This window comes from Spermophilus citellus (assembly GCF_964194105.1).
Source record: "Spermophilus citellus genome assembly, chromosome: 6".
Taxonomy (NCBI): Eukaryota; Metazoa; Chordata; class Mammalia; order Rodentia; family Sciuridae; genus Spermophilus; species Spermophilus citellus.
The window spans coordinates 61,442,844-61,467,157 of NC_138187.1; the positions used below are offsets into that span (position 1 = coordinate 61,442,844).

General features: G+C 40.3%; 1 protein-coding gene across 1 annotated transcript; it reads right to left on the reverse strand.

Moving 5' to 3' along the window:
* Positions 1-857: 857 nt before the first annotated feature.
* Positions 858-23,692, reverse strand: LOC308651241 (phytanoyl-CoA dioxygenase, peroxisomal-like; the record flags this gene model as incomplete). The annotated part of the gene is made up of 9 exons (XM_081298183.1): positions 23,464-23,692; positions 20,531-20,589; positions 18,284-18,394; positions 16,303-16,471; positions 13,445-13,526; positions 11,806-11,987; positions 9,066-9,215; positions 8,185-8,319; positions 858-1,031 (listed from the first exon to the last, which is right to left on the reverse strand). Exons 1-9 carry the CDS (start codon positions 23,536-23,538, stop codon positions 858-860), a joined length of 1,137 nt encoding a protein of 378 aa, XP_081154309.1. The 5' UTR covers positions 23,539-23,692.
* Positions 23,693-24,314: the final 622 nt, after the last annotated feature.

Genomic DNA, 24,314 nt, shown 5'->3' on the forward strand with positions numbered 1-24,314 from the left:
TCCCCACTTGGGCAACATAGTGAGATCCAATCTCAAAAAAAAAAAAAAAAAAAAAAAAACCAGAGAAAAATGTAATAAATATATGTGAACCTAAACCCAAAGGACTAGCTAATATGTTGATTTAGACAAACAACAAACTAATTTGAATGTGATAAATCATGATTGGCTTTTCATAACTCAGATTATTAATTTTCTGGAATTTTTTCTTCTTTCATTCTTTTCGTGTTGGTGGGGGGAGTGGTGGGGTCAGAGGATTGATCTCAGGGTACTAAAGCCTCTGAGCCACGTCTCTAGACCTATTTTGTATTTTATTTAGAGACAGGGTCTCAATGAGTTGCTTAATGCCTTGTTTGTGCTAAGGTTGGCTTTGAACTTGTGATCCTCGTACCTCAGCCTCCAAAGCTGCTGGAATTAAAGGCATGCACCATGGCACCAGTCCCCTTCTTATTTAATATAAGAATAAATATAATTTCTCATTTTTCCAAGTGTACACGTTGCAGAATCACATTGGTTATAATGAGAAATTATACCCCATTTGATTCAAATGTATGATATGTCAAGATCATGGTATTCTCATGAGCAAGTAATAAAAATTTAAAAAGAACAGAGAAGGTGAAAAAAGAATAAATATTGAAAATTAAAGTTAAGGTTTCAAAAGTTCCCACAGATCTACTAATTAGAACAATCCCATGAAATACAGGATTTGTATAATGAATTCTAACTAGGCAACATATTATATTGTATATAATATGCAAGACACAACTGGAAAAGCAATTGTGTACATAGTTGTTACCAATTCAATTAGATCTAAAAAGAGCTGGATACAGTGCTATTTTTTCCAGAGAGGACAAGAGCCATTAGGTCGTGGCCTGAACTTTGGCCTTCACCTTTGGGTTCTTTATGCCTTTCCTATGACATTCTTTATCTGTGTCCCAGAGTCCAGAGTCCTGCTCACAGAAGTACCCAGGATCACAGGAAAGGGCAAAGCTGAAGCTCCAAACTTCATATCTGGGGTACACACAGAAGAAAATCTAAAGTCAGACAGAAGCATGTCACAAAACATAGGGGAGGGAGCTGGGAATGTAACTCAATGGCCAAGCACCTGCCTAGCATGCTTCAGGCCTTGAGTGGAGTCCCCTGTACCAGAAAATATTAAAATTAACTCAAAATTGTGTAATAATCCCAATTGTAACATATATCCCTGGGTCCTTAGAAATATAAATAAATGATTAAATGAATGAATTAAGTCAATAAAATAGATGAATAAATAAATGGAGGAGAGGAGCCAAACCTCCTTTACAGAAGAATTCCAAATATTTCCTGTAGATATTTTATCTTTGAGGAAGGGGAACATAAATTGTCACTGCTTAATGATTCCTGCCAAGGGATATAGTAGGGAGACTGGGCAGTACATTTACAGGAGGAGACTGAAACTCTACTTAACTCAAGTAATCAACTGATCATGTTATGCTCGAATTCGGGACCCCCAAAAGACCACCAGAGACCCAAGATCGATGTAAGCAGCAAAGAGGTGTTTATTGCAAGATAGCTGGGTCCTCCGTGCACACACACAGCCACTGGTGACCCTGAGAGGCCCCGAGCCCAGGGTTTGCAGCAGTTTTATACATTCTTTGGAGAAGACAGGGACCCCCACATACATCATAGCATCTCTTAGCAAATCATCACACACCGCGGAAAAATCAAATAACACTCTAAAACATGATTAGCACATTCACTGGCTGGAACAATTTGGGTAAGGATGATTGGTTACTACAAAAGGAGTATTCATTTGAACTGACTGGTTTAAGCCAAGAGGGGTGTTCCTGCTGAACTAGGTGGTTTCCCAACACCATAAACTACTGGGAGGGTCATCTGGCATCCCAGATATTTCCCTGTCTCATGCTGATTGGTGGCTGCTAAGGGGTTGCTATGGATCCCCACCTAGCCTGACTGAGTCAAGGACACCTGGCACAGCAGATCTCTCCTGTTATTTGTAGATAAACAACTTAGCAGGGTGGGAATGTGCCTAGGAGTGCTCTGTGGGTCTTTCCAAGGACAAAGGTGATGTCCCTTCCTTGGACAGGCTTTGCTCTGAGGTAGAGGCTGGTTTTTCAATCAATGTCAAAATCAGTAGTGATAAGCCAAGTTGAACAAATAGTATGTTGTGATATTACCACTTTCCCCTGTGTCTCCTTCCCAAACTAACCAACCTGATTTTCTTTTTAAATGTCTTTCTCTTTTCTTTTTCTACCCTGATTTAATCATGCAGAAAACATCAGAAGAATTCACAGACAGGAACATATGAATCAGAAGAATTCACTGAGAACACCTGAGCAGGCCTCAAAACTGTCCACGACAGCAAAAACATGAAAATGTGGAAAAATCACTAGCATGGCTAACAGTATGGCAATTTCTCACAAACTAAAAACTTCAGAGGTAACCAGGAGGGTACCTCTGAAGCTGTGGCCACACCTAAAGGCTATCTACCAACAGCACGTTGAGCCACTGAGAATATATTCTTTTTTCCTGAAAAATCTGGGCCATGCAAATATGCCCAACACAGCATATTGTGCTGTTGATTCCCTGCAGTCATCCTAGCACATAGCCCAATTGTTGACCTGGAGAAGCTAATTGGCTAGGAAGTGGCAGAGCCAGAATGCAGCAGTCTTTCACCTTTCCATGGAAACACTCCCAGCCAAAGCAACCACATGGAGGATCATCTGCCCTTTGGAGAGGTAAGATGATTGTCCCAGACTTTGTTTACAAGGCATTCCCCTTAGAGGAAAAACAAACAAACAAACAAAAAACCCTGCCTGCTTTGTCCCACCTGTGGCCCTTATGGCCATGGAAGGCAGATTTATAATGGATTCTCTCCCACTCATACCACCAGGTCAGTCCTAGGACTATCCAAACCTCCAGGCTTAAATGTAACTGTGCCCCAAACAGATTCCATCACCAAGTCATTGTGAAGTCAAGGTCACCTTTCCATTTCTGTGGGAGTCAGGGCTTAGGATGTTATTTTGGTCAAATGTATCAAACCCACATCATCTCACACCCAGCAAGAAGGCTACTGCTGGGCATGGTACACCCCTGTAATCCAGGCTCCCTGGGAGGCTGAGGCAGGCCCATCCCAAGTTCAAAGCTAGCCTGGGCAATTTAGCAAGCCCTGTGTCAATGTTTAGAAGAATTAAAGGTGGGGAGGGTCTGCAAAAGTCCCTCATAGTTAAGAGATCTTGTCTAGCAACTGCTACATCCTTGGTTGAGGCCCCAATGTGTGTGTGTGGGGGGGGGGGTAAAATGGCTACTATAAACAAATAGAAAGTCACCAGTGGCTGGAAAGATATGGAGACTCTGGAAGCCTGCTTCACCAATAGGTGGGAATATAAAATGTTGCAGACACTAGATAAAAGAGTATGGCGATTCCTCACAAATTAAAAATAGAAATCCCATATGTAAAGATGCAGTGATCCATGCCTTTAATCCCAGTGGCTCAGGAGATATAAGGCAGCCTCAGAAATGTGGTGAGGCTCTCAGCAACTCAGTGAGACCCTGTCTCTAAATAAAATAAAAAGGACTGGGGATATGGCTCAGTGATTAAGTGCCCCTTAATTCAATTCCACCATCCCACCAATCGCCAAGGGAAAAAAAAGAAAAAAGAATTTCCATATGATCCAGGAATTCCGATTCTGTAATTGAAAGCCAAAATATACTACAAGGATGGAAAGCAGGTTCTCAAAGAGATATGTGTACATCCATGTTCACAGCAGCACTGTTCACCATCACTGAAAGGAGGAAAGCAACCCACAATGGAGAAGTCAATAAGCAGGGGGCCATATAGACATACCATGGAATATTATTCAGTTTTTAGAAGGATGGACATTCTGACACACGCCACAGCATGGAAGAACCTAGGACATGGTGCTAAGTGAAATAACCTGTCAGAAAAAGACAAATACTTTGTATCTGAGTGTCCCTAAAGTAACCAAATATATAGAACCAGGAGGTAGGATATGGTAGCTCTGGCTAGGGGAAATGGGAAAGGAGAATTAGCATTGACTGGTGCTGAGTGTCAGTTTAATAAGTTGAAAAGAGTTCTGTCAATGGATGGTGATGAGGGCTGCACAGCAGTGTGAATGTACTTAATGTCACTGCTCTACCCACTTAAAAATGGCAAAGATGGCCACGTGTGGGAGCACTTGCTTTTACACCCAGTGACTGGAGAGGCAGAGGCAGAGGCAGGAGGATTGCAATTTCCAGGTCAGCCTGTGCAATTTAGTGAGACCATGTCTCAAAACAAAGAATGCAAAAGGTGGGGGATGTTTGTAAGTGGTAAGTATTGGTTCAATCTCCCATGATGAAAAATACACAAACAAACAAAACCATAAGATGGGTATTTTATTGTATAGATATTTTTATCTCAATTTTATATATTCAAGAGAACACAGGAGTAAAGTGGGAGAGATCCAACAACATTTATGTAAGCAAAGGTCTCTGTCTTTCCTCAACTCTGAGTCCCAAAATTCTTAGAAGGAATTATTGTTTTATTTTGTGCTTTGAACATAAACTTTTAGATTACTGTCAGGTGAAATTAACCCCCTCTCAAATAGATCCCCTTCCACTGAGTAGCGAGGCTTCTTCTCCTGTCCCATCTCTTCATGTTCCAGCATAGGTTTGCTCCCACCCTTCCCAAGGAGGATGAAAAGCAGCCATAGTCATCCTGCTGTCATTCCCCTCCCACTACAGAGTGGTCACCTGCAAATTGCTTTGTGAACTAATGGAGTGAAGGAACACAGATGAGATGAGAAATGCCTGTACCTGACAGAAAAGTTGGCTTTCACTCACACATGCACATGGAGACTCAAAATTGTGCCGTTTTCCTTGGTAAAGTTTGGTTTTTCTTTCTTTTTTTTTAAGTTGTCTATGTACCTTTATTTTATTGATTTATATGTGGTGCTGAGACTCAAACTGAGTGCTTCACACATGCTAGGCAAGCGCTCTGCCACTGAGTCACAACCCCAGCCTGAAGTTTGGTTTTTCCAATCGGGAAGAGTGGGTCACAGGGGTGTACATCTTAAATCACAGCGACTTGAGAGGCCCAAGCAGGGAAAGCAAATCCAGGTTGGAAGTAGTTTGAAATGTGTTCTAGATGAAAGCAGTGCTCTCTGCATGCTGTCTGGCTTTCCTTATTTACATTTAGTTCATATCATTCTAGCACCAGTTTCCCTAGGCCCTCTTAATGATTCCCTTGCCTTTGCTCCTTTCCTGCTGGGGCTAAGATTAAATGGGTGACCCCCTTAATAAACTAACATCCATGGAAACATATGGGTGTGCTGAGCAGAATGACAAGAAAGGAACTGGTTGATTCTTTCTTAATGAAGCCACAAAATAAGGACCAGGGCTCCTTGCTGCCCTCCACTGGAATAGAAATGGAGTGTTGTGTTGAAATAAATCCCAGTCCAGGCTCACTCCTCATTTAGGCTAAATTATCTTAAAATCTCCCTTTTCTTCAAAACATCTTAGGTTTCATTCATAAATGCTGAAGGCTTTCAGTTGCCCTGCTTAGGGAGAAGCTTAAGGGAAGATGTCCTTGTCTACATTCCTTAGAAAAAAGGAAAAGATTGGAGAAGATATTTTGTTTTTGAAGGAGGGTAGCGGGAATGAGGACCCATTCTTATTTGGATCATGTGATATCCTTTGTATGCCCTTCACCAAATGTAAATGTACTGAGCATGGTCCTAGATTGGAAGTCTTTCATGAAGTGAAATTAGGAAGTGGAGTGTTTACTAGAACAGAGTTGCTCATCTCAGTGCACACTGCATTTCAAAAAATAAGTAAATAATCAAAGAATAAAATAATCTCCGTACATCCTCCCATTTACTTCAAATCACTTCTAATTAGTTATAGCACCTGTGTGTATAATTTCAAAGAGCTAATTCAGTGCAAGGAACTGATTAAATATACTTAAATCATACATCATCTTTATTAGGTTTCATCCCAAATCAGTTTTTCTAAAAAACAGTAGCATTTCACATAGCATCATTCCACTGCAAAATCAACTCTATGCAATGAAACCCCCAATACCTTTCTTGATTTTGGTAACAAGTATTAGGATAGATTACACTGTTCCAATACGAAAATATTTTCCTCAGAATCCTTGTTTCCTTCAATTTCCTTTAAAGGAGTTATAATTAAGGACTGTTTCAAAGGTTGGTTCTTTCTCCTTTCACAAGTCGTGCATGAGACATCATAAAATCCTGGAAATAATACCAAACATAGTGAGTGTATGGAAGACGTCCATTGGTCTATTCCCCATAAGGAATGAGATTTCTAGCCTCTAGAAATGGTTAAATGGTAAACAAAAAGGAAAAAAAAAAGCTATGATCATTATATTGATTAGTAAATAAAGCAAGTTCTGGAACTCCAAAAAAATCTCTTCCCAACATTTAAAACAGTGCTAACTGCATGGATGGATCCCCAACCTGTGAGCCTTCTTGATTGCAAGTGATGCATCTGGGAGATGTGATGCTAAGTCACAGCAGTTCTCTCTGCTTATCTTTACTTGTCTGAACTACTTTGAGGGCGCATATCTGATGAAATCATAGTAGTGAAAGTGGTGCCATTGTTAACGGTTTCCTTAGGTTTCTGCTTTTTTTTTTTTTTTCTTGTGCTTTACTAGAGATGAGAGATGGAACCCAGGGGACACTCTCCACTAATCTACATCTGAGCCCTTTTTATTTTTTCAGGTTCTTGTCAAGTTGCTGAAGCTGGTCTCACTCCCAGTCCTCCTGCCTCAGCCAAGCTATGAAGTAGCTGGGATTACAGGCATGTGCCACAACGCACCCTACACCATTATTAATAAAGCAACAAAGATGATATTATTTCTTTTTATTCTTGAGCAAACAGCAGGGTATGGTGGAAAGAATAATGTCAGAATTAGCTTTCCTCTGAAATCTAGCTCTGTTACTTAGACCAATCTCTGGGACTCTAATTCCTCTTTACAGAGACTGTATAGTACCACTGAGTTCTGGTGAAGAAAATGAGAAAAGGGACATGAAAGTGTTTTTATAACTTAGGATTATAAAATTTGGCATTGTTACTCTATTATTCTATTGTTATTCTAAATGTGCCTGACAAACTCTAACTTATAAAGTACCTAAAATAAATCAGGGTAGTGTTGATTCAAGACAACCTTCAGAAGCTTGAAATGTGATGTACAGTCCAGGACCCCCATCAGATACTAAAGTCCATGGATGCTCTATCCCTTGAATAAAATAATCTCTGTACATCCTCCCATATTCTTCAAATTACTTCTAGATTCGTTATAGCACCTGGTATAATAAAAACAATATCCAGATTACATACACTATTGTTTAGGGAATAAGGATGAGTAAAAAATATCTGTATGTGTTCAGTACAGATGCAATTTCCTTCAAATCTTTTTAGATATCCTGAATATTTTCCAACATTTCAGTTGATTGAATCCCCAATCATGGAGCATTTTCCAAAAAATGAGACACATTTGTAGATTCTAAAGGGAGAAGCAAGATTCTCCATCCTAAGAAGGTGTTCTGATGGTTCCCAAAGGCACTATGTGTTGACCTACAGCATCCAGGATAACCCAGAGTTATCATCACACTCAGTCTCTCGGGGGAAGGGACATGCCTGTGCTATTCATTATCGCATGCAAATGAAATACAATAGGAATAGCTTCTTGGTTCAGAGACTAAAATGTGTGTTTTCTATAAAGTGAAGAGGTTTATTTAATTGCCATGATTGCTAATTTGTCTATTCCTTATCAGCTTCATTGAATATCTACTACTTAACAAATACTTGATGTGTATTAAGTGACGTGTATTAATTAGGAAAGCACTTGAAACACTGTCTACTGCCCCCTGAGAGGTGTTTCATCTCTGCTCCATGCACATTATGCCTCTCATTAACACCACATGCAAATTTACTGAAAGGAATATTGATCCCAGAATTGCACTCTGGAGTCTTACCAGATTTTCTAATGGAAATGTTCTTTATCAAGAAAGGAGATCTGATTAAATCCCAAACATTTATGTTTGTTGGAATGTCCTAGAAGGATTCATATCCTACACTCAAATTAAATCAGGGATTAATGAAGTATCTGAGGAAAAAAAATCTGAACCATTTTTACTTGGTCATTTCATGCAAGTGTACCTTCAAATCTGTGCTCTTTGCATCTCCATAAAATTTTCTTGCTGTTTCTATAACTTCTTTCTCAATATTTTCTTGACTGGTGCCTTTCACGTCAATGTAGTGGCAATCAGCACTGACAAAATGGCAGGAAATTACCTGTGCAGAGTGAACATTGTTAATGGAGAAAAGCATCTCATAAATGTCAACAACCAAGCAAGGAGTTTTTCTTGCAGAAAGTAATTATTACACACAGATTTGACTTCTAACCTGCAAGCCCCAGTCCCTGGCATCTAAAATGTCTACCTTGTAGGTCAGCCTCTCCCTGCTGCCCCCTAGCTAAATGCTAATTAAGGAACTATAAAAAACTTTTACCTAGCTATGATTATATTTTTAAAAGGTATATATGAGACAATGGCATAATTGCCTAAATAACCAATCTTTATATTTTTTAAATTTATTTTTCAGTTATAGGTAGGCATAATGTCTTCATTTTACTTTATGTGCTGCCTAGGATCCAACCCTCTGCCTCACACATGCTAGGCAAGTACTCCACCAAGTGAGCTAGAATCCTAACCTCAAATGTGATTATGTGAGTATTTCAGTCCTTGTTTTTGCCTCAGAAAGCAGAAGCTGTGCATTACAAGGTGAGCTACTGCTCTGAAACAATTCCACATATGACCAAGATTCAAGAGGAACAGGTTTAGGATCCTGAGGACACCTGGCTTCTAACTAAGTGAGGAAACAAACAAACAAACAAAATAGGAAATATTCTTTCTGGTATGTAAACTGGAAAATACAATCCAGTTTAGTTAAAAGTCATAAATCTTTTACATATTACTATACATATAATTTCTGTTTTGAACCCATTCACCTTTCAAAACTGGAGCAATGTGAATGCATACTTTCCTGAATCCTTGAGTTCGGTTCCGGCCAGATCCATGGATGAGCAAAGGATGAAAAAAGACAGTGTCTCCCTTCTCCATCACAAGGTGCACTCGGGCACGGTCTTGGTCATGGTCCTGGATCCCATGGTACATGGTGTTAACTCCACCCTGGAACACATAAGACAGGCACAGTCTACACTGGAGGAAGCACCAAAATGAACACTTTGTGCATGACTCCGCAGGGACAGCAAGGGTTCTTTGACTTCTACCAAGAGGAAAACTTATCTAAGTTAAATTCTGAAATTATAAAAGATGCATGAGTCTGTCATACGTCTGGTTTTTGAAAGTCACAGATCCTAGGGTATAGTGGTGCACACCTGTGATCCCAGCTACTAGGGAGGCTGAAGTCAGGCATCCCAAGGTCAGGACAGCTTAAGTAAATTCACCAAGATCCTGTCTCAAAAGATTTTTTTACAAAGAGATGAGGATGTAGCTCAGTGATGGAGGGCTTGCCTAGAATGTGCACGGCTTTGAGTTTGAACCCCAGCAATGCAAAAAATTAAGGTCACAGGTTAGTAATTAATTCACTCATTTTTTGACCAAATGAAAATTTTGAATTTTACCTACACTTCCTCATTGAATTATAAGTAATTGAGATCATCTTCGCCTCTTGTGATGAATGCAGGTGAACACTTTTCTCTTAGGCATTTCCAGCCTCAATCTTAACATCCTTGCCCCAGCCTGACATTCACCTCACCTAGAATTTTGTTCACATCATTCTTGTATTACTTAAGGTATCTTAGCCTAATTATTCCCCCCAAAATAGAATGGTGAAAAGGCTCAATTTTTCTGAGCTCAAAGGACTTATGTCATATTCAGTGTACAAAGAGAATAGTAAGTTTAAATATTGTTTATTGATAACTATTTCCAAAGGTAGTCATAACTCAAGAAAATGTATTATATCCTTATTAAAGAAATTAAAGTGAGAAGTGACTACAGATGATGAGCCTTTAAGCATCTGGGCAGAAGTGTCCCATTTCTTATGCTAAAAGTATTCTTTTGGGAAATGACCATCATCCTACTGCAGAACATGGTAACTTTGACCCAGTATAATGGATCCATTGTCAGTTTCATTGGATTAAGACATGCCAAAAATAAAGGGGCTTCTGGTAGATGAAGGTGTGTCTAGGGATGATTGATCTGTGGGATGGCAAGGGAGGTGGAGACTCTCATTTGCCAAGTAATGCTTCCTAAGCAATATTGTCTAATAGGATGGTGGCTTGGATGGGATTAAAGTTGGAAGAACAGGGCTGGGGTTGTAGCTCAGTGGTAGAGCCCTTTTCTCGCAGGTGCGATGCACTGGGTTCGATACTCAGCAACACATAAAAAAATAAGCAAATAAAATAAAGATATTGTGTCCATTTACAACAAAAAATTGAAATAAAATAAAGTTGGAAGAACAAACAAGCAGCACCAAATGGCTGCTGCGATTCTCTGAGGCCATCAGCCTGCCCTTTCACTTCAAAGCAGATTCTGCCAGTGATTCATCAGGGATTTCAGGTTCTTCTGATCTTGCACAGAAAATCCTGAGAATCTCCTCTCTACCTCTAGGCTTCTAGACCTCAAACAGTGAGAACACGTTTTTGAAGAATGAATTGGATCTCATCATTCATGGGTGCAGAGGCACCTTAATAGCTCCGCAGCATCAACATTTGAATGCATATACAAACTATTGTTCAGTCCTGCAACAGAATACTACTCAGCAATGGAAAGGAACAAAGAACAAGCTATTGAGAGACATGTCAGCTTTGGTGAACTTCAAAATAACTATGCTGAGCAACAGAAGCCACACACCCCCAAAAGGTGTATGCCATAGGATTATACTTATATAACATTTTATAAAATTCAAAGTAAACAACAGGATCGGAAAGTAACTCAGTGGTTGCTTGGGGAGGGTATCAATGGACTCTTTTGATTGTGGGACCAGGTGTGTATGGCAATATCATCAAATTATATACTCAAAATATGTACATTTCTTAATTGAGACTTATTGCTGAAAAACACTTTAGTTACAAAATGAAAAGTTCTTCCAGCTTCCTAAAAAGGAAGCACCCCATTCTCCATATATAACCTCAAGACTCACTGTTAAAATCCATCTTAATCAGATCCTAATGTACATTTTTAGGCTCTTCTCCCCTTCTAAGTCCCAAAATGTGCCACTAGCACCCAGCCTATCTGGAATGTGAGCATCTTCCATCTTTCCTCCTCCTTAGCCAGGTTCACACTTGCCCTTGACTTGATGCCTCTATAGAGAATTTCTGGGGTAGGAAATTCTACCTTGTCCTTCAAGGCTCAGCTCAATCTCCACCTCCACCCCTGAGCCTCTGCTGGTACTCACAGGGGCAAAGAGACAATCCCTCCCTCCCTTCCTCTACTCTAAGCGTCTTCAGTCAGTGGGCACGTCACAAACACCAGAGTTGAAGGGTTGATGCCTGACCTCTGCCATTAGGCCTCGCCATCTCAGATCCTAGGCAGCTCCTACTCAAGTGTCCGTACTGGCTGGCCTTCACACATATGATGAAAGAACAAATATAATGAATATTTGATCTGATGTCCTTGAACTCCTCCTGATCCCAATTGCAAATTTCAGGACAATGATTTGCTGAGAAAGGAAAACAGTCTCTTTTCCAAGTTTTTGACATGAAATTACAACAGGGAAAGAGATTCTGATGCAGACTCAGTGGTAAGACAGACCTACCTCCCACTGGGGGTAGTCATGTGGCTTCAGGGGAAGTTTGTGGGTGCCTGGGAGGACAGCCAGACAGCCATTGTTCCGGTCAGTGTGTTCCATGGCGGTCCAAGCACAAACAATGAGATTGCTGGGCCGGAAGGGGAAATAGTGCAGATCCTGGTGCATGGGGTGCCGGGAAGTCTTCTTGCCTGAAATGAGCCTGCTGTCAAAAGGGGTTCAAGCCTCATACTTATTATTCTTTGCCTGAATAAACAACACATTGACCTTCTCCTGAAAAAAAAATAACCATATCAAACACTGTGAAAAAATCTGTCTGAAGGGACAAGTTCCACACTGAAATAGCAGTCAAGATGGTGCTCGGAATCTATACTTGTCTTCTGAGTTTCTGGTTGCTGGGTGCTTACCCTCTTTTCTAGGGATGTGCATATACACCATCATCTCTGTTTTGCTTTATTCCTTTATCACTCTATATAGTTGGCACAGAGGTAGCATGCAATAATTATTTTGTTAAAAATGCTGGACTAATTAAATTAAATTAAACAGAATGTTACAATTATGTTTGAAGTTTCTTTATTTTGTTCTCCTTCAGGTTTTTGTTGTTTTGTATTTTTGTGGCAGGGGTCTGAGTTTCAGTCTCATTAGAATAGTCTCAATGAGTATGGGGGATTGAACCCAGGGGTGCTTAACTACTGAGCCACATCCCCAGCCATTTTTATTTTTTATTTAGAAACAGGATCTTGCTAAGTTAGTTAGAGCCCTGCTAAGTTGCTGAAGCTGGCTTTGGAGCTGAGCTTCTCCTGCTTCAGCCTCCCAGGTGCTAGGATTACAAAGTGCAATACAGAGCCCAGCTGAGGTCCCCTTCTATGTGGCTGATGCCATAAACAGTTCCCTTAGAGGTCTTACTTGACAGAGCAATAGTCATCCTGTGTCCAGTCAAGGTCCAGTCAGAAACAATAACCACATAGCAGACCACCTCCCCTCAAAGGGAAGGACATCATGGAGGAAGACATCCTATCACTTAAACCTCTCCCAGCTGTCAGAAGGAAGAAAAAGTACACAGGGATAAAATCTTCTCATGGCTGATTTCTGCTGTGTTGTAAAAGGATCTCTTGGTGTGGTCCAAGAGCCACCTGCAGTAGAATCTCTGGAGGTGGGTATTAAAAGGCAGACACCTTGGATCTACTTGCAGAATCCGTGTCACTGTGAGAATTTAGAATCTAGGATTTGGCGAGCATAAGGCACCACCAGGACTTGAATGAGACTTATAGTCAAAGCTTTTGTCCTGTTACTAATATGATGTCTTCAGATCAGGAATGCAGAATCCAACAGGCTAAAAATGGCTGGTGAAGATTAGGGATGTTGAATAGAAGGAGTCTATGATATAAGAACAGTCACATTTCTTAAACTGTCATTTCAGAGAACCATTCATTGGAAGAGTTACAATAACCCTAAAAGCAACATCTGAAATCACTTTTACTTTAACGTTGATATAACATGAGCTATAATAAGACTTAGCAGCACTCACATTCACTCAATCCAAAGTTTGACAGTTACACATATGAATGATTCTAGAACATCACGTTTACCTGTGTTAATTAAACTATCTTTTTGTCTTCCCTCTGTTTAACAAATAAGAGCCCTTTACCCGTATCTGGAGGTTTGTTAATCAGCATTGTGTGCATAGCCATAATATTGGGTCCAGTGAAGCACTCCACATACTTCAGAATCTGGGAAAAGGAGAAGGAAAAACAAACCCATTGGAAATCAGAAATGCAGACAAGAGGCATAAAATGTCCACACAAGAAACAAAATGGCAACAATTTAAACATTAATTGGTATTTCACAACACTGTTGACAAAAAATGGAAATCTTGGAGTTAGAAATCATTCCAGGTCTCCAATACACAGCATTCAATGGGAACTTTTTGAGAAAGCTTGAAGTGTAACCTTTCTCTTTTGCCCTAAAAAAAGATAAGGGTTTCTAGGAGGTATCAACTAGGAAGCCCAGGATCAGCTCTTCTGCTAACCAAAGCGACAGAGGATGGCCCCAATAGAAGGCAGTGTCTCCCTCCTCCTGGGAGACTCTGCATAAGAAGGGTCCATCATGACTTGGGGCTGTCAGAGGACCACTTTCAAAATATGTGGCCACTCCCTCAACAATTCTTCCCTAAGGTTCATGAACCAGGCAGAGTATTGGCCAGTAGGGGGCTCAAAAGTGAACTAGAAAAGGAGGTCTCTGTCCCCATGGAGTTTGAGTCTCCGCTGAAAGAAAAATAGAACATCTGAAAGTCAAGGATGGTAGTACTTCATCCACCAAGAATTGCCTTGGCTTCAAGTTCTGTGAGCACTTGCCGACTTCATTCCCATCACAGCACTGGAGGTTGACTCACTGATGGTTGGGGATCATTTCCCCTGGGCCTTCTCTCCATGGGCTGAACAGTCCATCACAGGTGATTTACCTGTGCAGTCTGAAAGAACGATCAAGGCTTGCCTTTGGAGAAAATGCCCGGTTATTGAGGAACAGCTATGTATATTTATAGAGCCGGGGGTGATTTGACAGTTATGACAGTTTAATGGTTGAAGGGTTTGACAGTTGGCATGGGTGCTTTTTGATTGGTGGGTAAGGATCATGTGAGCCAGCAGGGCTAATCTGATTGGTGGGTAAGGATCAAGTGAGCCAGCAGGGCTCACCATTGGATGGCAGGATCATGTGAGCCACCAGGGCTCACCATTGGACAGCAGGATCTTGGGGAATGGGGAAATTAGTCTTTGGAGGCTGTGCAACTCCCAACAAAGTCTGTCTTCAGGAGTCAAACACTCTGACGGCATTTGGTGATGGTTTTTCATAAGTGCTATATAGAATGTCTCTTTCAAATCATTTTAAACAAATGGTTAGGAAACCATGGTGCTCAAAGGTGGGAGTGTATGAACAAACTTGAGGATGCAGGAGCTAATTCCTGAAGAATGTACAAAGAGCTCACAGCAAGTGAGGCTGGGTAGAGAGACTTCTTCTCATGTTGTACTCTCCTGATCTACTTGAAATACGAATTACTTAAATTCTCTTGAAATACGAATTACTCTTTTTTGTTTATGTATTTATTCTAATTAGGTACATATGACAGCAGAATGCATTTTGATTCATCATACACAAATAGAGAACAACTTTTCATTTCTCTTGTTGTACCCGATGTAGAGTTGTACCATATGTATGGTTATACATGTACCTAGGGTAATGATGTCCCTCTTATTCCACCAACTTTCCTGCCCCCATACTCCCTCCCATTTGCCCAAAGTTCCTATGTTCTTCCCATGCCTCCCCCCCCATCCATTATGGATCAGCATCCACTTATCAGAGAGAGCATACGGCCCTTGGTTTTTTGGGATTGGCTTACTTTGCTTAGCATGATATTCTCCAACTCCATCCATGAAATATGAATTACTCTCAAAGAAAAATAATTTTTAAAAATGAATTTAAGCCAGCCATAGTGATGTATGCCTGTTATCCCAGTTGCTCAAGAGGCTGAGGCAAGAAAATCATAAGTTCAAAGTCAGCCTCAACCACAGCATGACTGATATCTCAAATCAAACAATAAATAGACTGAGGGCGTAGTTCAGTAATAAAGTGCCACAGAGTTTACTCCTTAGCACTATATATAAACAAGGTAACATAAAACATAATTTAAATTTAAAAGCAAATTCATGTTCTTTATGATATGCTGATGCTGACTCACAATAGGCGGGGAGAGAAAGAGTGTAGCTTCCCTGAATTGGGACAAAGAGGAATGTGGGAAAAGAAGGTGATGGGAATAGGAAAACAATAGAATGAACTGGACAGAACTTTCCTATGTTCATATATGTATACACAACCAGTGTAACTCTACATCATATATAAACATGAGAATGGGAAATTAAACTCCATATATGTATGATATGTCAAAGTACATTCTATTGTCATATATAACTAAAAAGATTAAATAAAATAAATAAATAAAAGCAAATTCATAACTCAAATGACAAGCTTCATAAACCAATAGAAGAATGAATGAATGAATAGATTTACACTAGTTTCACACCTGTTGATATTTACTTTTAATAGAGCCCTTGCTGTTTATTTCCTGTTTTTCTTAACAAAAGATAATTAACACAATCCATAGTGGTGTTTCTCAGTCTTGGTGGTATTGGTATCTTGGTTGGGATCATTCTTGGGGAGAGAGTTCTTTTGTGCATCATAGGATCTTGGGCCCTATTGCCAGCATCTGTGGCCACTACCCACTAGAAGCCACTATTGCATACTCCCCCACTGTTGTAACTACCAGAAAATCCTGGAAATAAGGAAAGTCTTAAGACATTGACAGTATCCACTGGAAGACAAAACTCCCTCCAGCTGAGAACACCACTCTAGCACCATGTGTGGAAAAGGGTTAAATTCAGTACAATCACCAGGTCTGGGGAAGACATGCAGGCTGGCTATGAAGGAGAAACCAAAACAAGATCAGTCTCTAACCTCTGGGAGAGTGCAGTATCTGAAGAGCTCCTTATCATCATGCAAATTCTGAACCTTCACGATTGTTTTCTCACTTGAAATGCATCCTGATTTTGCAAGGGACATATCTCTCATGACCACTAGTCCTGCTGGTTTCGACTCCTTTTTGCAGATTTTTTCAAATTCAACCCTAGAAAATTAAATTACAAACAATGTCATGACCTCTGCTCCAAGCCCCTGGTTGGCCTGGACCTGTGCAAAGATTGGCAGGTACAGGAGTAGTTTCTCTCTATTTCGTCAGCCCTCAGGCCTAGTAGAATAATTTTCATGGGAGTGAAGAGAAAATGGCCAACTCAGAAATCGAGGCCTCCTAGCTGGAATCCACTACCAGGATGAAAATATTGCTTGGCTCAACACACCAGGGGGGAAATTGTTTCATAATTACATTGTAATAATATAGGCTAAGTATCCCTTATCTGAAATACTTTGAAGTATTTCAGATTTTTTCTTTTTGGATTTTGTTATATTGGCTTATACATAATGAGCTGATTGTGGTGGCTCAGGCCTCTAATCATAGAGACTCAGGACAGGAGGCTGCAGGATATAAGTGTGAAGCCAGCCTAATCAATTAAGCAAGTCTCTCTTTCAAAATATATATATATGAAAAGGTCTGGGATGGACTTCTGTGGTAAAGCTCCCCTGGGTTCAATCCCCAGGACTGAAAATAATGGTAATGAAGATGATGATGATGATGATGATGATGATAAAATAATAATGAGATACCCTAAAGATGGGACCCACGGCTCATTACAGAATTTATGTTTTCTATATGCCATATATACATAGCTTGAAGGTAACTTTATACAATAGTTTTAGTGTGAGTGTGTTGTGACCATGACCATCACATGGGGTCAAGTGCAGAATTTTCCTCTTGTGACATCATCTTGGTGCTCAATGATTTGGATATGGAATTTTCATGTTAAGGATGCTTGGCGTGTAGTAGCAAATACTCCTGTAACAACTACCTGATGCAAGGCCCTTTTCATGGTACTCTGCACATATTTTACCCTTTTTGTCCTATCAATAATGCTAGGAGATCAGTACTATTATTATGGACATTTTACAGAGGAGTACACACAGGTATGGAAAATTAAGGTGACTGTGTGGGACATGCCACCTGTGTGGAACACACCATATTAAGAGGTAGAACTGACATTAAGGACAGAAAGTCATAAGAGGTTGTAAGGGGAATGGGAAAATAAACAATTAGAGAAATGAATTACAGTAGATGGGGTAGAGAGAGAAGATGGGAGGGGAGGGGAGGGTGGATAGTAGAGGATAGGAAAGGTAGCAGAATACAACAATTACTAATAGGGCATTATGTAAAATTGTGGATGTGTAACCGATGTGATTCTGCAATCTGCATTTGGGGTAAAATTGGGAGTTCATAACCCACTTCAATCTAATGTATGAAATATGATATGTCAAGAGCCTTGTAATGTTGTGAACAACCAATAAAAAAAATAAACAAAAAAAAAAGAAGGATAGAAAGTCTGGCATGTTCCTAAACACATCCCAACAAAACACATCACTCAAAAATACATGAACTTGCAGAGGCTAATCTAACTTGTATTCCCATTACATACATATAATGCATAGTATATCAATTTTTATTCATGCATTATAATTACACCTAATAATTATATCATTGTGGTATATTCATATCTGCACATAGTATTCTTGGGTCATCTCCCCTTTCTCTCTCCTCTTCTACCTCCCACAGAACCTGTTGATGTACTCTATTGATCTCCCTTCTATTTTCATGAGACCTCTTTTTACCCCTTTCTTCTCTCTAGTTTCCACGTGAGTGAACACAATGACCCTTGACTCTGAGTCGGCCTATTGATCTTAACATGATGTTGTCCAGTTTCATCCATTTTCCTGCCAATGACATAATTGCCATAATACACATTTTGTAAAATAACCAAGAGTTTTACTTTACCTAAAGCGGTCAATATCAGCATCAGATACTAGATTTTTAATAACAAGAAATCCATTTTCTTCATAAAATTTTCTCTGTTCCAGGCTTAGCACATTATTATCCAAAGTATACCTACAGGACAAAAGGGCACTAAATAAGTCCAAACTTAATTACAACCTACCTTTATGTACCAAGAATCCAAGAAATGAGATATCCTATATCCAATACTTCTAATTGTAGGTCTTTAAGAACATGATCTTAAAATGTTTGAAAAACTTCAGGTCCAAAACATTCACAGTGGTCACCAAATGTACAGTCATGGGAAAAATATTAATTCATCACATTATATCCACTCAGTGGAAAATGACTCAGGCATTAAAACTGAAGGAAATGAATGTGTGGAAAATGGTCATTATAATAAAATATGATTACAATGATGTAAATATGACACTACTTCTGCAAAGGAGACTGCTGAGAAATACACCAAAAAGATTTTTAACAGTGATTGCCTTTCAATAATGCAATTATGGGTGATTTTTTGAATTCCCTCCTTTTCTGATTTTTAAATTTGTTCTGGGTGCATGTACATAGTTTTCAGTTGGAAAATTAATTCAAGAAATTTCATGGTTTCAATTCAATCAATACGTTCTCAGAAATAATCAAAATAACAAAATCCAAATAAATATACAACATATCAGCAAATGAGGTGGAACTGTAAATAGGTGCAACTACTATGGAAAACAGTATGGAGATTCCTCAGAAAACGTGGAATGAAACCATCATTTGACCTAGTCAACCCAATCCTAGGTTTATACCCAAAGCACTTAAAATCAGCATACTACAGTGATGCAGCCACATCAATGTTTACAGCAGCCGGATTCACAATACCTAAACTATGGAACCAACCTTCCCTTCAACAGATGAATAGATAAAGAAACTGTGGTATATACACACAACGGAATATTACGCAACCTAAAAGAAGAACGAAATTATGGAATTTTCCAGTAAAAGGATGGAACTGAAGATTACTATGCTAAGCAAAATAATCCAATCCCAAAGAACCAAAGAATAAATGTTTTCTCTGATATGTGGATGCTAATTCACAATAAGGGAGAGGGGGAAGATAGAGGTATTTTAGGCTAGACAGAGGGGGGTGCAGGGAGGGGAAGAGGCATGAGGGTAGGAATGATGGAAAAATGAATCAGACATTATTACCCTATGTGTAATATGATTACATGACCTGTGTAACTCTACAACACGTGCAACCACATGAATGAGAAGTTATACTCCATTTATGTATGATCTGTCAAAATGCATTTTACTGTCATGTATAACTAATTAGAACAACAACAACAAAGAGAAATCACAATATTAAAAAAGATATCAGCAAATAAAATCACCCAACACCTCTCATAAGACTGAAATTGTGGCTGTAACAATATTTATGTAGGTCAAGGTTTTCCCCTAAGGTGACATCAGAATAAAACTTGCCTGACACAGTAGTAAACACTTATAATCCCAGGGACGCAGGAGGCTGAGGCAGAGTTGCGTGTTCCAGGTTAACCTCAGCAACTTAGTGAGGCCCTAAGGAACTTAGCCAGATCCTGTCTCAAGATTAAAAAAAAAAAAAAAAGTACTGGGAATGCAATGTTGAACGGGTTTGGGTTCAATCCCCATCAGTAAAAAAAAAAAAAAAAAAAAAAACTAATAAACCTATGTTTGTAATTTCAGCAACTCAAGAAGCTGAAACAGAAACATTGCTAAAGCCAAGGAGTTCAATACCAATTTAGTGAAATCCAAAAAAAAAAAAAAAGACAAAGAGAAAAAAATATAATGAAAACAAAAAATTCTAGCTAATATATTAATTTAACCAAAGGATAAGCTAATTTAGTTGTAATAAAACATACTTTTGTGTGTGTGTGTGTGTGTGTGTGTGCTGGGGATTGAACCCGGGGCCTTGTGCATGCGAGGCAAGCACTCTACCAACTGGGCTATATACCCAGCCCCCATGCTAGTACTTTCAAAACTCAGATTATATATTTTCTGGTATTTTTCCTTTTTTCTGAAGTTTAGAAAAAATATAGAAAAATTAAAGACAAGATCTTCAAAAGCATCCACAGTTCTAATTAATTAGAACAAATCCTACAAACAAAGCATTTGTATAATGAATTCAAACAGGCAATACATATTTTATATCAGATCTAAATTACCACTAGAAAAGCATTTATATACATAGTAGAGTTACCACTTAAAATGACATCTACTTACTGGAATTGCCGAGGATGGAAACTGGCAGGGGCAATAGGCCCTGAAGTATGAGTAGCTACCTAGCGTGTGAATTAAGGCAAATAAAGTAAAATTTGGGAGTCAACCTTGTCTAGAAACTGCCTGCTCTGAGGTGGTTCTCTCAGGAAAGGAGTTCCCTAAACAGACACCAGATGCTCAGGTTTCCCACATCACCCTGACAAGTACACACTGCTCCTTTAAGTCCTTTCATTTATATCCCACAGTCTAGTCTAATTTTAAATATGTGGAAGAACTAAAAATTCTTTTTCTAAAAATCTCTTTTCCAAACTGTAACTAGAGATTATTGACACAGTATCTCATTATTTCTATTATTTTCTCATTGTTTCTTTAGTTAAGAGTTCTTTCAGAGTGTCACTTCTCATGAACAGGTTGTCATTTCTTAAGTGACACCTCTATCAAATGTGATGTCAGTGTCATAATCCAGGAATAATGCAAGCCAAGAGTCAGAATTATGAGCTCCTGTCTGCTCTCTCAGAGGCAGAGGGGTTAACACCCTGCCTCAGTAAATGACTCTCAGCAAATTGTCATTGCCAAGACACTCAGATCTCAGACTCTAGACCAATGGTCTTGTTGCCTCTCCTGAATTCCTGTAGCATGTTTTCTTTGTAATTTGGTTCTTGGGGAAATTTTAATGATATGGAAATGTTTATAAGCTAAGGTTAGGTGAAAACAATGCATGCACAAATATCCCTGGGTCTTAATACTATGCATAGGAAAGGAAAACACCAGCAAGTTTAAGATTTGTCAATGGTGGAATAATGACTTACATGGGTTTAATTTCCCATCTTTACTTGACTTCATGTTAAAAAAGAAAACTTGACATTTTACACTTCAAAAATGATCAGTCCTTATTCCAAAATCTACCATTCTAAGAAACAATGAAAGCTGGTGAAAAACTGTCATGAATCTTTAAGAAGTCTAAGACTAAAGGAAATATTCACTATACATCTTTTCCAGTGTTGTCCAAGATCAAAGCCACCAGGCACTTCTGGCTATTTAAGCTGAAATTAATTGAATGCCAAAACGCAGTCCCTCACCTGCACTCATCCTAATTTGACCTATTTCAACAGCTCAATAGCCAGCCACATGTGGCTGGGGCTACTATATTATACAATCCAGGTATGAAATATTTCATCACAGAAAGCCAAACTCAACAGTGCTGATATGGAAAAACCCATCAAAAAAAACTAATCTCTAAGCTCAGAAATAGCAGGGTCAGAAAATCCAATTAAAAAATATTAAGAGGGATGGGATTTAGCTTAGTGGTAGAACACTTGCCTAACATGCACCACACCTTGGATTCCATCCCCAGAATGACAGAAATGAAAAACAAAGCAATGAGAGGCTGAACCAAGAAATACCAATCATACACCTAAATATATCCAGTCCCAGTGTATCACAGCTCTCAGCATTTAGTGCCAGGTTTCTGTTCTCGTGACTCAGTCACATGTGAGGTTGGTCTCCCACAATTTAGTTCAGGGCCACACCTGTAGATTCTGATTCTGCAGTCTGAGTTGAATTGAGCCTTAGAATTTGCATTCCCCACCACTTCTGGGGTGAAAATCAGGGCCCTGCAGTATTAGGCAAGCCCTCTACCACTGAATTAAACCCACTGAGCTACACCTGTACAGCGAAGTCCTCTTCTAACAAGTTCTTCTGACAAATTCCCAGGGGACCCAGATGCCACTGGTCTATGGACCACACTATGACAAACACTGGTATAGTTAAATAGTTCCAATTTTTAATCTCTTCTATTCTCTGTTTCTCACTGTAAAATGAGCTGACATCCTCTCCTGGAGTCTCTTTACCACTTTACAGTCCTATGGACAAAGTTTAAACTGGCAATGTTCTTCCATGTTGCTGCTTGGAAACCCACTGGGAAGAGCAACACTGAAAGTCCAAGACACAGCTATTAGACTCAACCTTAGGAGAGATGTCAGGATGTTAACAAAAAGCAGAAGAGAGGCTACTGGCCTAAAGAAAAACTCCAGGCAGTTCCTACAGAGCTTCCCAAAGCACTTTCTGAATGAGAAGGCTTAAACTGAGCAGGCAAAAGCAGTTCAAGAAACCGATTTGATTTGTGGGTCCTATTCACACTACCACATTTCTGGGTTGTTCCTCCTCTACAAGCCTGGCACACACACCTTGGCTGGCATTCACTTCTGAAGACTCAAGGACAACCCAGGCACTGGATTCTAAGTCCTTTTCCAGACACCAGTGCAGACTCTGTCAGGGTCCCCAGGTCCCCAGAGGCTGCCACAGAGCACAGAGCTCCACTAGCAAGGGGAGCAACCAGAAGCACAGGCTGAGAGAGGATTTCACCTCCAGATGGTGGTCCAGAGCAGCACCAGTGTGTCCAGCTCCCACCCCCTCAGAGGACTTGTGTCCTCTCTAGAGGGGATTCTAGTGACCTGTCCTCTAAGCCCCTTCCAGTCAGCTCTATGCTTCTGTTTACAGTGTGATTGTCCTGGGGCATTTCTTGGTCTCCAGACATTTCTGCACTGTGGTGCACACACAGTGCAGAAATTGACAAGGCAGCTGACTATGGCAAGGCCTCTTTTGGGACCCACCTCCAGCCCTAGGAAGGACAAGAAAGGTGGATGGAACCAATAGCTGCCAGGGAAACCAGGATGGTCCTGTACCCAATCGCCAGGAAAGAAGCCTTTGAGGGGGTGGGAGCCACCAGAACATGGAGATCCAGCCTCCACCTCGCTCCCCGGGCGCCTGTTTGAGATATAACCTTTGCAGGGATAGCAGCGCGGAGGACCCAAAAGTGCAAGCGAAGTGTCCCTCCTGCGCCCTGGAGGCCACCACCTAGGCCCGGGCCACCCCCAAAGACTAGGCTGCTGTGCTCCATCTGGACCGAGCCCAGCCCAGCCCAGCCCAAAGGATACCACGGCACCGGCCGAAGGACAGCCGAGGTGCCCCAGAACAATCCACAGGCGAGCTGAGGCGCGCTGCTGCTCCATGACGGTGGCGAGGACACCCACCTGCGGGGCCCGCGCTCCACTTCATTTCAGGGCTGCCCCGCCTCCTGGCGAGAGGGGGATGTCGCAGCGGCCCCAGGGGACTTCCGAGGCTCCGCCTCCCGGGCTCGGGGGAGAGATTCCCAGGGCCCCCGGGTCAGCTGGGTCCGTTGGCACCTGGGCTCCTTTTTCTCCTGCGCGCTGTTTCTAATCCACAGGGACCCTCCCTGGATGACCAGAGCAACGCTCTTAACTTCATAGCTTCAGTCCATCAACAACCAACCATACTTGCGACTCTTTTCTCCACTGCTAAACCAGTAAAATCCAAAGGTTTATCCCTAAAAATCGATCCTGCAGTCCCGAAGAGATTTAATTTAGTGCGAATGAAGCCCCAAATAGTAGTTTGGCTGGTTCCCACTCTCCCACCCCCTTTTTAAAATGTATTAAATAAATGACTCCCAGGAAATTGTGATACAGTCTAGCAAAATTTGATTTTTTTTCTTTTTTTTTTTACACAACTTTTTTTTTTAAAGTTCTTTTGTAAGATCTCTTTGTAACATCTTGATGTAAGACCTGCAGATGATTGGCATTGCATCTGCTCTCTCCTTCCCCTCATTTTCTCATTGGTTCTTTAGCATGGAGTTACTTCCAGAATGTTGTTCCTTGTAAACTTGCTATCATGTCTTTAATGGAGTCTTTATGTAATTTGGTGACAGTGCCATAGTACATGGTGACCATCAGCCCATAAGGTATTATCTGTTTGTTTAGAGGGAACATAA